The sequence below is a fragment of the Psammomys obesus genome, unplaced genomic scaffold (genome assembly GCF_907164565.1).
Source record: "Psammomys obesus unplaced genomic scaffold, mPsaObe1.curated_primary_1811, whole genome shotgun sequence".
Classification (NCBI taxonomy): domain Eukaryota; kingdom Metazoa; phylum Chordata; class Mammalia; order Rodentia; family Muridae; genus Psammomys; species Psammomys obesus.
In genome coordinates this window covers 12,077,576-12,090,694 of record NW_026585895.1, presented here as the reverse complement: position 1 = coordinate 12,090,694, position 13,119 = coordinate 12,077,576, and the positions used below count along the sequence as shown (strand labels likewise).

Here is a 13,119-nt window from a genome sequence, read left to right as displayed (position 1 = left end):
GCCTGAATGTTCCCTTTGTTCTGGGACAAAACTATATTCACAACCACACAGTACTAAGGACAATTTTAGGTCAGCATTCACTTAGTTGTTTATTCATCCAACAAGTGTTGATGGAGGAGCTGGCTGCACTCAGGAATTTTGCCAAACAAACCAATAGTTGCTTCTCTCAATTCCTACTTCGGGCACTGGAGTTCTTTGTCTCTGGCACAGAGGGAGGGTGACCCTTGGGCAGCTCCTTCCAATCCATTGTCTTCGCGCGAGTTATTTATTTATGTCTCTATGGTCAATATCCAGAGAAGGGTGTGAGTGTCTGTGTGACTGTGGCGACCTCAATATCAAGAGGAAAGTTTTAAAATGAGGAGAAATGTGAGTGCATGCACTTCAAAGACTTTTAAATCCGTGATTATAATTAAAGGGGTTTTTTTTAACCTCAGTGATTTCGGTGGTGTTTTTTCTTTTTTTTCCTTCTGTAAGCAAGTTTTTTTTTTTGTTTGTTTGTTTGGTTTTTTTTGCTCTTTAAAAAGAGTGGAGCCTTATTTCCTCAGTGTGCTGGGTTTGAAGAGAAAAGCTAGGAAAAACACGTCTTTCTAACTCACTCGGGTAGTTCCCAATTATGCCTGGAGGGGGAAAAAAAAAAAAAAAAGGACGGTTCTCTTTGTAACCGTCTGTAGCTTTTATCTCCGAAAGATAAATCTCTAAAGACTTTTTACCCTCCAGCTAAGTTTTTACTGACCTGAAGGGACTGTTTGTTACTTTAAAACAGTCGACTTCGGAATCTTTCTGGAAGCTCCAGGATTTAACACATGTAATGACTTCAGATAGATAATGGTGTGGTTGCCAGATAAGAGGTGCGGTGCGCGGGATAAATCAGCTGGTTGTGGGTGGTATCGCCGCTGGGTTCTTAGACATCTACCCACTTTCTAAAGAGATTAAGCTACAGCCACGGCAGAAATGAGAACGCTGGCACAGGCTCTCCACGTCGTCTCGGCTACCCTAACCCGCCCCCGTTTTGTATGCAAATCAGGCGGCCAGTCCCGGGACCTCGGCAGCCACTTTCGCGCCACTTTCCCAGGACCGCGCAGCTTCATAAAAAGCCGGCGGCACCAAGTCTCCCAGACGCCACTATTTCGAAGATCATTCAGCGTTTGCCAAGGACATTCAAGTGTACTTCGACGATCAGAACCGCTTCGATTTTTTTTTTTTTCCAGGGCTGGGGCGCTTCGGACGCCGCTGAAGCGGTCCTGTCAGCTGGCAGGACCTGCGGCTCGGCGCGGGAAAGCCGGCGGCCCCGCCCCTCCGGCGGCGGAGTGCGCGCCCCGCCTCTGCCCCGGCTCTCCGGTTGCTCCGGCTTTGGGTGCCTGTGGGCTCCGGCTAGCTGTCCCCGCTCCGAGTGCCTACCTTCCCGTCGCCAGCATGGAAGCTCGCCGCGCGCGGGTAAGATCCGGCCCGGTGCATCGGGGCAGCGTTGGTGGGTGCTAGACGCGGGCGGGCTGGGGCCGCGGCCCTCGGGCTCGGCGGGTGAGCGCCACTTCCTTGTCCTGGGGCGCTCCCGAGCGTCGCCGTGGTGGGGGGAGTCACGGATTGGTTTTCTTACAGTCTTTGCACCCGGGATAACTCGGGGCTAAGGCGATGCGCCCGCTGGGGCGCCGGGGGAGCCTGCGGTCCGTGCGCTCGTGCTGCACGTGCGCGCCGGAGGCCGGGGGCTGGACTCTGGCCAAGGTGTGCAGCGGGTGCGTGGCTATCCACGCGTGCTCTGGTGGCCCCGGGGACCCACTTCCTCTGCTCTGCGGCCCCTTCTGACCACTCTGGATCCGCAGGTCTGGCGTAGGAGGCCCTGCAAACATCTCTCGGGAACTTGGGTTGTGCACGTGGAGCAGGGTATTGTTTTAGTTCCAGGCTGTGGCTAAGCGCGGTTTAGGGACCCAGCGATGCAAGCCGTGCGCCAGGGCCCATGAGTGAGCTTTCTCTGCCTCTCCCCCGTTTCCTACACCCCTTCTCCACCTCGTTTGCAGCTGCGAGTTGCAGCGAATGGAACGTTACTCTTTTGCTCCAACGGAAGCCAGAACTGAGGTCCTGCCCTGGAGAGGGTTGAAGAGTAGGTGGGGGATGGGCCGAAAGGAAGAGTGACGTGCCTCAAATAGATTTAGGAGGTTCTGAGCCCAAGCTGGGAGGTCTGGGTGGGTAGGCGGGGTCGTGGTTGATACCGATCTCCGCCCGTGGGAAAGTGAGCTTGGAATTTGACCTGCCTAGGTGCAGTTTTGAGCACCTGACAGGAGGAATCGACTTAACCTCTCTGGGCTTTAGTTTTGGTTTTTTTTGTTTTGTTTTTTCCATTTTCATTTAAATGATAGTAACGATAATAACCTTTGCTGCAAAGAATTAAGCAAACATCGCTAGCAAATCGGCCCCCAACAACAACAACAAAAAAAAGAGTCGCCATAAATATAATGAGAATTATGTCTGCCAAGAAAGTTCACTTCAGGCATGACCGTTTGCTCTGTTTTTCTGTGTCTTTTCCGTCAGGGATATATTTATTTGCCTAGTGAATGACTCTTGGTCTGTCCTAGCTTGTTAAAGATTAGCCTCTTTCCTGGCGACTTTCAATGGAATACCTTCCCCGAGGCTGACATGGAAGTAGATTGCTTAGCAACAGGAGAATCATTTGAGGAGCTGTGCCGTTTTAACGGAGCTCTTGGCTCTTTGGCTTGTGTTGCACCTTGGTGCCTTGGGTTTCCTCCTCTGGAAAGGGGGCAGAGACTTTTGAGATCCCATTTAGCTCCTAACAACACTCCACCCATGGGCCGGAACACGTATTGTGAATGCAACCTTTACGCTTTGTAGCTGCCCGTTACCACCGGTTTCTGCCTTCTTTAGGATATCAGAAACATCCCAAGGTGGTTGAATGGTGTCTTCTTAGGAACACGAGGGGACTTGGGCTGCCATCAACTAGGAAATAACTTTATTGGACGTGAGAGTCTGAGCTGCAAAATGTTAGGCAGAGAAGGAAGTTTAACACCCCACGTCAAGGCGTTCTCTGCCATCCTGACACCTCTGGAGGCTCTTGTGGGGCTGGCAGAACGGGCCCCTTGAGGTTCTCAGTGCAGAGACAGACTGCTATTCCTAGACTCCATTTAAGAATGTAGAGCTGATGCAATCCTTCGGGAATGTCATCATGTCCTAAGAGATGTAAAACAGGCTGTCCCTTTTACATTTGCTGGTGGACATTTGCAGGCTGTAAATGGAAACGAATGGAGCTTTTTTTAAATATCTTCAGGTAATCTGACGTTATGAAAGGCTTAAAAAAAAAACCTCCCCTTGTGCTGGAGATTGACCCCCAGGACTTTGCTTGCTAGGCAGATGCTTACCACTGAGCTCTGCCCCCGGTCTTGAATTTCTCACTCAAGTCTTGAGGGGTCGGTGGGAAAGCTGCAAGGAGACCATGGTCATAGAGAGCTCCTGTGGTGGCAGGTAGTCCACCTGGGCTGGGAGTGTTAATTGACCAGGAACTTAGCTTCTTGTACCATGTGTTTACGGGGCTGATGACACTTGATTTGTAAGGACTCTGCAGCACCTCTGTACCCCTCCTCATTGGAACAGGGCCTGCTTGGATGGCTGCCATCTTAAAGCACAGGACCTGCCCAATTTTTGTAGTTTGGGAAATTAGCATCACAGTGCAGAGCCCAAAGCTTACATAAAAAGACCTCATTAGCTTGATTTTTGGCTGAGGGAGAAAAATTGCTCTGTCATTTTGTACTTTTGAGATCTCCTTTTAGAAGTACAGTTCAATTAGAAAAAATGAGGTTGGATTTTAGGAGCTGGCATTAAACTCTGTGGAGTTAAATATAATGCTGAGTTCTTAGGACTGGAAGGTGGGAAGAGAAGTAACTGCAGATGTTTGGATAAATTGATAAATATCATTAAAATGCTCTCCAAAAGAGATCCTTTGTTAGAATTCGATCTGACTTGATCTGTTATGGGGGGGGGGGGCAGCAATTGCCAATCTCTTTTGCTCTGTAAGGTCTGAAAAAAACATGTTTATCTACTGCTCTGCTGTTTGAACCTACCAAACTGAGAAATGACGACTCTAGTAATCCTGTACTGCAGGAAGCTTCCTACTTAATAGTGTTGCCTTTTCTCTTTGCAGCAAAAGGCTCTCAAAGTAAAGAACTTAAAGAATGTCAGATATATGAAGATGATTTCCATGGAAACGTCGTCATCCTCTGATGACAGTTGTGACAGCTTTGCTTCTGATAATTTTGCAAACACAGTAAGTGCTGCCTGGGAATAAACAGGATTGAGTCTGCACTGCTCCAAATGCCCCAGAATGCTTTGTGCACGATTAAAACGGCTTGCTTTTTGCCTGCATTTCTCTACAGCCTTTAGGGAAATATGGCATGCACTGTAATTTCGTTTCACTCTTTGCTGTGGTTCTAGGTAGTAATTGTGGGAGGTAGATTAGCTGCTTATTGTATCCTTTTGAAATGTCGCCTAACCTAACGCGACTGATGACTTGCTATAACAACTCAGAAATCATTTGTAAACCTCTGAACCATTTTTCTTTGTAACAAAAGCCATTCTCTTGTAGTGCACTTGTAAATGTGATTTGCTCTCTGCACAGTTTATGGAAAATTGGTTCTTGAAAAGGAAAAAAAAAACCCACAACCACATTTATTTATTTATTTATTTTACAGAAACCTAAATTCAGGTCAGATATCAGGTGAAGAACTGGCTAATGTTTTTTATGAGGACTCTGATAATGAATCTTTCTGCGGCTTTTCAAAGGGTGAGGTGCAAGAAGCATTAAGCCATTGTGGATTTTTACAGAAACCAAGGCCAGATGTCACTAACGAATTGGCCAGCATTTTTCATGCCGACTCTGATGATGAGCCATTTTGCAGTTTTTCAGAGAGTGAGATACAAGATGGAATGGTGAGTTTGAGGATTTCACCAGGATCAAGAAGTGAGGTATACTGAGAGGCAGGAGAGATTTGCTTTTTTGTGCCTCCTCCTCCTTTCATGCCTGATAACTCTCCTTTTGGTCCATCTAGATTTTGTTGACCTGACTAAATGTGTTCTTTATTTCTTAAAGCCATTTTTATCAGGACCTGCTTGTCAGTCTTACACATTTTGCTTTTTCTTTTAGGTTCTGAAAAATCTTGGAAACTTGTTCAGTAAAGTTGGCTAGCCTCCAGGTTACCGTTAGCTGCAGATCTGGCCTAATCACAGAATCACTATGTCCTAAACACTAGCTAGCCACATTGGCACTATGTGCAGGTGCCCAGCCCAGTGCTGGCATGGAGCTGGCTTCCATGGTTCTAGTTGTGCCGCATCTCAAGAACCTTTTAGGACCGTGTAGATCATAACAAGCAGGGCTCTCCTTGCATCTGTTTGCTTCCTCTCTGGTCTGCTTTTCCTGTGTGTGCTTGCCTCCCCGCTCAGCTGTCACCTGTGCTGTGTCCCATCCTGTGAGCATAGCATGCTTAGACTTTCTCCTAAGGAAGTGTCTGTTACGAGTCACCTGTGTGTTGTTCATGTCACCGTACCTGAAGCATTCCCTGTTGGCCGTCACCTGAATGGCACTGCTGCGGCTGCACTTGACCCAGAACTATTTATCACCATCTATGCGAGTGCCTGTTTCCCCTAGTAAAAGACTTGGGTCCACATTGGTGTTGACTGCATTTGTTAGCCGTTAGCCGGGACCAGTCTACAGATCTGGATGTGACCCATTGTTTGTGGCTTGACTATTCCAGGCAGTCTCCTAGTTCTGTGTAGGTATTACTTGTGATGAATACGGTGCCAGCTGATTGAAAGAGCCAAGCATTCATGAAAGTTTTGTTTTGTGATCTCCACCCATGTATACTAGAAGTACATGAAGTAACAACTGCTGTCCATGGAGATCAAACTCGGGATATTAGGCATGCTAAACAGAGACTCTTCCGTTGAAGGAGATCCTCAGCCTGTTCAGCTTTTTTGAGGCATTGGGGAAGATGGCCCAGCTTACCCTGCCAAGTATAAGGACTCAGGAGTTCCGAATCTAGAAACCCACATAAATGCCTAGTGGGCTTGGTGGCCTGTCTGTAATTCCAGCCTTTCAGAAGGCAGGCAGGGATGAGATCTCTAGAGCAAACTGGCTAGCAAGATGAATCACATCACTGAGCTCTGGGTTTGAGTGAGAGATCCTGTCTCAATTAGTAAGGTCAAGGACTAAACCCCACATGCATGTGAACATTCACATCCGAAGCTTTTATGTAGACACAGATTTGAGTTACAAAAGTTCGTTTGAGTGGTACCCAGAGTAGTTAGATTTAGAGACAGACAGATGGTGGTTGCCAGGGGCTGGCTGGTGGAAGCTTTGGGAGTTTTTGCTTATTCCATTGTTTGTTTGCTTTTGTGACAGGATCTGGCAGTGTTAGCTCAAGCTAGCCCAGAACTTGCTGTGGAGCCTATGCTAGCTCGGGATTCCTATGTCTGGGACTTAACTTACTGTTGAATGGACCTGAAGTTTCAGTTAAGGATGATAAACCTCTTGAGATGTGTGAGGGCTGCACAATATTGAGAAATAATTTGGTGCCATTTAGCCACACAGTTAAAAAGTATTTAAATAGTAATTTTTATGTATATTTTGATCCCAATTAAAATTAAATTGGACCCAGCACTAAAGGAGGCAGAGGCAGGTAGATTTCTGAGTTTGAGGACAGTCTGGTCTACAAAGAGAGTCCCGGACAACCAAGGCTACACAGAGAAACCCTGTCTCAAAAAAAAAAAAAAACACTTTATATATATTTATATATAAAATTTAAGTAATATATATATTTATATATATGAATAATAATGAATGGAAATCGACAGTTTAGGATATTATTTGATACTATCATAACCATTGAAACCATGTTTATGGATGACCATAGAGGATATTCTGAAAATATCTAAGGATTCTTTTTAAGGAAGAAGAAGGGTGCAGGAGTTTCCATGTTTAAAAAAATTACCTAGAAGCATAGGTCTCAGGACTGTGAGGGTGGCCGGGACAGTGAGGGAGACAGCAGCAGAGAGGGTGGAGCTAGTCTCCCATTGTGCTCATTTGCAAGTCTTGACTTTGTTACGCATGCTCCTTGCTGTCCAGTTAAGACTGATTTGCTGTCCTGTTTCCCAAAGGGAGTCTGTAGTAGTCATTGGTGCCACTTGTCTGCCAATCGGCAGGTCGTTAATGACTCTCTCGCTCTGGTCTAACCGGAAACTGCAGTTTGACAGGGTAGGCTGCAGGACCCGAAGTCAGTGTCGGCACTCCGGGCCTCTCAGGGCAGCAATGCAGTTCCCGGCACGACGCACCCGGAGACCAGCCAACAAAAATGCAGTCCCCGCAGAGCCCCCCGAGAACTCTGCAGTCGACTCCCATTCTGACTCCGAAGAAGAAGATGGCGTGAACTTCCTGGAGAAAAGGGCTTTAAATATAAAGCAAAACAAAGCCATGGTGGGTATCTAGACGTATCACAACCTGTGATTTCTTTTGCTTCTCTTTTGAGAACTGTTTTCACGTAGTTGTGAAGACTTGGTGATGTGTTTCAAAGGTTTTTATTTATGTGGGGTAGAGGGCTATGTGGGCGCTCTTCAGGGCCGGAAGGGGCCGTTGTGTATCCCTTGGAACTGGAGTTATGGATGGTTGTAAGGTACCGTGTTGGTGCTGGGAACTGAACCAGGGTCTTCAAGAGCAGCAAGAACTTTTAACTGCTGAGCTGCCTCTCAGCTCCTCCAGCTGCTTTTTAAAACTCAAGAGTTAGGATAAGCACAGTAGGGAAATCAGAGACTTGACTGTACCAGCTTATTAAACAGAATGTTAAGGGGTAGCCTAGCACTGTTTCCACAAATGGCCCACTGTCACCAGTTATAATTTCTGTTTACTTTCTTCCCCCTTTTAGCTTGCAAAACTCATGTCAGAACTAGAAAGCTTTCCTGGCGTATTCTCAGGAAGACATTCCCTCCCAGGCCACAGATCCAAGGATGTAAGTGCTTTTTGTACACTCTTGTTTTGGACAAGCCCAGAGCAGTTGTTTTTATCTTGGGGGTTTGGCAGTGGGGTGGCCAGGAACAGCCTCCTCGGAGCTCTGGATGACCTTCTTTGCATCTTGGACTCTGGCTCTGCTACACTGGCCAGAGTACTGCTTTCTCTGTAATGGAGTAAGTGGATCTGTCTGTGTGTTTCATTCCCCAGTCAAAGGCACCTAGGAGACGCACATTCCCTGGCGTGGCTTCCAGGAGGAACCCTGAGCGCAGGGCCCGACCTCTTACCAGGTCAAGGTCTCGTATCCTGGGGAGCTCAGGTGCTCTGCCCATGGAGGAGGAGGAAGAAGAGGAAGAGGATAAGTACATGCTTGTGAGAAAGAGGAAGCCTGTGGACGGCTACATGAATGTGAGTCCTCACGGGACCTCTTTTAGCTGCCTCTGTCCATCTTCCAGAAGCTTAGCATCAGGAACACACAGTCCCAGACCACTCCAAGTCACTACTGCTGCACTGTCTTAGCAGACAAGAGTCAGATTTTCCACTTCTCAACATCTTGGGAATTTTTTTCATACATTTGGCCAGCTCCCCTTAAACTCATGGCCTGCCCCCTCTCTCCGTAAGCAAGAGGCATTTCCCAGGTTGGGTTTTCTGTGAAATGTTTCAGAAAAGCACCTGGAGATTTAGGGCTGCAGGGAGCTGGAGGGGAGCTCAGTTCACCCCTCTAATTCAGGATGATGACGCGCCCAGAGGTCGACGCCCTGGGTCCATGACCCTTCCACACGTCATTCGCCCAGTAGAGGAAGTCACAGAGGAGGAGATCAGGAACATCTGCAGCAACTCTCGGGAGAAGATCTATAGCCGCTCGCTGGTGAGTGAGTGCCCCAAGGAAACCCTCCAGAGGACAGGGCATCTGTCCCCAGAGTGCTGCGCCGGATCATGGTCTGGGCCTTCATTTGTGCCTATGCACTTTTTTCATCGCGGAAAAAGTTTTAACAGTATGTCTAGAATTAAATTATGTGCCCAGGAGGCCTGCACTAGGGTTATATCTTCTTTCTTAATTTAGAGGTTGAATCATCCCAACTGGGATTTACTGTGTATCGTTAGGGTGCCTGTATTTTTTCAATAACTGCTGCTGTGGTGAGCCAAAGGTGGGAAATGGATTTGGAAGAGACAAAAAAAAAAAAAAAAAAAAAAAAAAAGTGGATTTGGATGGGGTTTTCTTTTTCCCCTGCTGGGGATCAAACTCAGGATCTTGAATGGGTTAAATAAGTATTCTGGCACTGAGCCCCCCAACCCCAGTAGGTGTGATGAAATGTACACCCACAGAGTGTACATTTGCCTGAGATACTTTTCATACTTGATCCCTACGTGCCAAATGACCCTTCAAAGACCTTTTTGACCATTGTAGATGTTCTTTGTGCCATTTGTTGGCTTGCTTGTTTTCCTCCACAAAAAGCATTGTTTGCTGTTTCTCTCATCGGGTCCTTCTTTTAGGGTTCTACTTGTCATCAGTGTCGACAGAAAACCATCGATACCAAAACAAACTGCAGAAACTCAGACTGCTGGGGCATCCGTGGCCAGTTCTGTGGTCCCTGCCTTCGAAACCGCTATGGGGAAGAGGTCAAGGATGCGCTGCTGGACCCGGTAGGTACCTTGGGTGGTTGGGGAGGGACTTGAGTTCTTGGTGCCAGGAGGCCAAGGTGGACATAGCTCTGTCCAGAGAGCTTGGGGCTGCTGCTCAGAGAAGTTGATTCTCTCCATCCCTGCTGATGGTTGTGTAATTTTCTTGAATTATATTTTATAATTTTCTGCGTGTGTGTTGTCAGGGCTCAAACCCAGGGCCTTATGCTAGGCAGATGCTCTCACAGGGCCAAAAACTCCGACCTATTTTATGATTAGTTATTTTTAAGAAAAAAAAAATCACAGATATTTAGTCAATACTAAGCACTTTAAAGGCTAAAAAGTGGGTGGGGGCAGATGCATGGACTGGAAGCAAGGCTTAGTCTCAGGGTGCTTTCCCACAATTCTTCAGAACTGGCACTGCCCGCCCTGCCGAGGGATTTGCAACTGCAGCTTCTGCCGCCAGCGTGACGGGCGGTGTGCCACCGGAGTCCTCGTGTACTTAGCCAAGTATCATGGCTTTGGGAACGTGCATGCTTACTTGAAAAGGTAATACTCTTTTTTTCATATCCGAGTCTTACATTCATTTATGTGCCTTGATAAAAGATGGTGTAAGTCCGGCAGGGGAATGCATCTTCATTTGGACGGAGTGGGAGCGTAAAATTCAGGTTGTGTGTCTGAGACGTGCGTGTTGACGTTATGTTAGCGCTCCATAAAAACAGTTTTTAAAGAAACGAACAAATGGTTGAAAACCGACTTGACCTCTTCGCCTTTGTCTTTCACAGCCTGAAGCAGGAATTTGAGATGCAAGCATAGAGCCTGAAGATTCCCGCTGCCCGCCTTCGGCTTCTCAAGGCTCCTGCTCTTGATGTTGTCACTGATGGAGGCCCGAGTAAGAATCTTGGCGCTCAGTCTGTCTTAGAACTCAGTGCGGTTAATCTCGTTAGACTCACACTTGTTTCTGAAACGTCACGGAAGACATACTGCTAGCTACGCTCCGGCTACGTGTAGTTTTCAGAGCTTGCCCTGTCTCCCTCGTCCCATGGTCCTTTGACACCGTTTAGTTTCCAAGATCCTTCTAAGCGGCAGTGTGAAAAAGCGTTGGTCTGTTTGGTGTTGGAAGAGTCTCGGGACATACCCAGCGCTTGGGTACAGTAGTAGTGCCATCCAACAGTTGTGATGAATTTCAGAGAACGCCCTTTAACTCGTTTACACAGAACCCACGTAGGCGCTTCGGGGTCTGGTGTTCATGCCGGCTGGTGTTTTAAATGGAAAAGAGCAAAGCACACAGGGCTGGAAATGAGTACGTTTTGGGAGGTGGAATTAGCACATGAGTGGCCTTTTGGAGAAATAAAACTCCTGTGTGTTGTGACTGGGTTGCTGCTGAGACCGTCTTTAAAGTTAGAGTGGTTAAGTCATCGTCTTATACAGTCACCCAGAGCTTAAATTGCTGTACGAAGGGCATTCTGGAAAATTAAGATGATGAGACTGGAACGGGCTGATTTGAAATCTTAGTGTCATGCTTCAGAAACTTGATTTTAATAACTTCGCTTTGGTCCTGGCAGTTTGCTGAAGAAGTTACCCTGAGGGTGGCATCTGGGGTTTCTGCTTAGGTTTTAGACACTTTTGTAACAATGAGACGTGACCTTTTAGAGATGGGTAGCTTTGAACCACTTGTTAATGAGTTGTTTGCCAATTCAGCTGCTGGGTAGGTACCAAGTCATTCTCTTGCCCCTTTTTCCTTTATTTCTGTTCGTTGCGTGTGGGTGGTCTCTTAAGTATGGAACCTGTTGCTGTGCCCATGGTCTGTGATACTCAGTTGGATCTTGAATCATTCAGTGTAAATACAGCTTTTGCTCTTAATGCTTCTATACAAAGGTTTTTATTTTAATAATAAAACATTTTGTTCTAACTTACGAGTTTATTTTTTGTATTTATTTATTTATATTACTTGTATGATTGCTCTATCTGCAGGTCACCTGCATGCCAAAAGAGGGCATCAGATCCAGTTTAGATGGTTGTGAGCTACCATGTGGTTGCTTGGAATTGAACAAAGGACCATTGGAAGAATAGACAGTGCTCTTAACTGTTGAGCCATTTCTGCAGGCTGCCTATCTATCTATCTATCTATCTATCTATCTATCTATCTATCTATCTATCTAATTTCAATATTACTACTTACCCTTTTCTCCTCTTGTGTTTTGAAAGGGCATTTCTGCCTCTTCTAGAACTTTCTTTTAGAATAAGTTTTTGAGGTCACAGCAGCTGTGTACAGGGTCTAATTTGATGATATGACTCGGCTGGAATCAAAGTGGGCTATGACAGCCAACCTGACAGAACACAGCATGTGCTCAGGAAGTTCTTGAGATGTTTTCCTTTATCATTTGCATACCTTTATCATTTGCATACCTACTGTTCACAATACTTGGCCACTCTTATCCACTCTTCAAATACTTAATGTGTGCCATGCCTTGGGGTTGCAAAGCTGAGAACTAGAGACACAAAAAGCAATAACTTTAGAACTGGGCATGGTGATGCGTGGAATCCTTGTCAAAAGACACTGAAGCAGGAGGATTGCAAGTTTGAGGCAAGCCTCAAAAAAGCTCTTTATTAAAAACGATTGGACTTACGTGTTTGCATGGGTGTCATTGTGCACGTTACATGCATGTGTCCTCAGGAGGCCAGAAGCAAGCACTGCTCATTGTTGAGCCACGCAGCCCCCACCCCCACCCCGCACGAAGCTCAGAACTAAATTTCTGGCCACAGCTGGCAGGTTACAGTCTGCGTGTACCTTTTTACATTTGTAAAGTTTTATCATTTGTGTTATTTTCCTCTTAAAAGCATGTGACAGGCTGGAGAGATGACTCAGTCCTCTTTGGAGGACCCACGGAGCATGCATATTGGCAGTATACCACATCCATAACCAGATATAGTGCCTTCTTGGCCTTGGGCACTAGGAAGCATGCGGTGCTCAAGGATGTGACAATATGGCCACTATAAGCCACAAACTTAAATTATGTCCAGCTTGGCACTTCAGAGGAAAAAAAGCCCGTGTCCTGTATATACCAAGCTTTGTTGGGAAGCCATGATTATCTTGTACACACTTGGGGAGGACCAAGCTGAAGGTTGTTGGCCTGGTAAATGGATTCAAAAAAAGTTGTTAGAAATCAAGTTTTAGATTCTTAAACCAAATTGTATCAACCTGGTTGAGTATGTTAATCAGGGAGCTTAAATGTTAGAATTCATGTAAATTGGTTTGTTAGGAATTTGTGACTGGTAATTGTTTGAACCCTGTGTCTTCCACACTCTCCTCTGAGCTAGACCCCCAATTGATCTGTGTAATTTTTGATGTTGGTATAAGTGATACGGTTTTCCTTTAAAATAACTGCAACAGCTAATTGTGACGTCTTACCCTTAAAGGAGCCATGTGGTCTGGCAGAGGAACCATTGGGATAAAAACAAAAAATGTCCTCTATGAGGAAGACAGCAATTTCTCATTACCA

At 46.2% G+C, this 13,119-nt stretch overlaps 1 protein-coding gene across 1 annotated transcript; it reads left to right on the top strand.

The window, feature by feature from the left end:
* The first annotated feature begins 1,323 nt into the window (after positions 1-1,323).
* On the top strand, positions 1,324-11,532 carry Cdca7 (cell division cycle associated 7). Its single transcript, XM_055600976.1, has 9 exons — positions 1,324-1,434; positions 4,145-4,267; positions 7,241-7,468; positions 7,914-7,997; positions 8,207-8,404; positions 8,727-8,864; positions 9,491-9,640; positions 10,029-10,165; positions 10,402-11,532. The coding sequence occupies exons 1-9, from the start codon at positions 1,414-1,416 to the stop codon at positions 10,430-10,432; spliced, it is 1,110 nt and encodes a 369-aa protein (XP_055456951.1). The 5' UTR covers positions 1,324-1,413; the 3' UTR covers positions 10,433-11,532.
* The last annotated feature ends 1,587 nt before the right edge of the window (positions 11,533-13,119 follow it).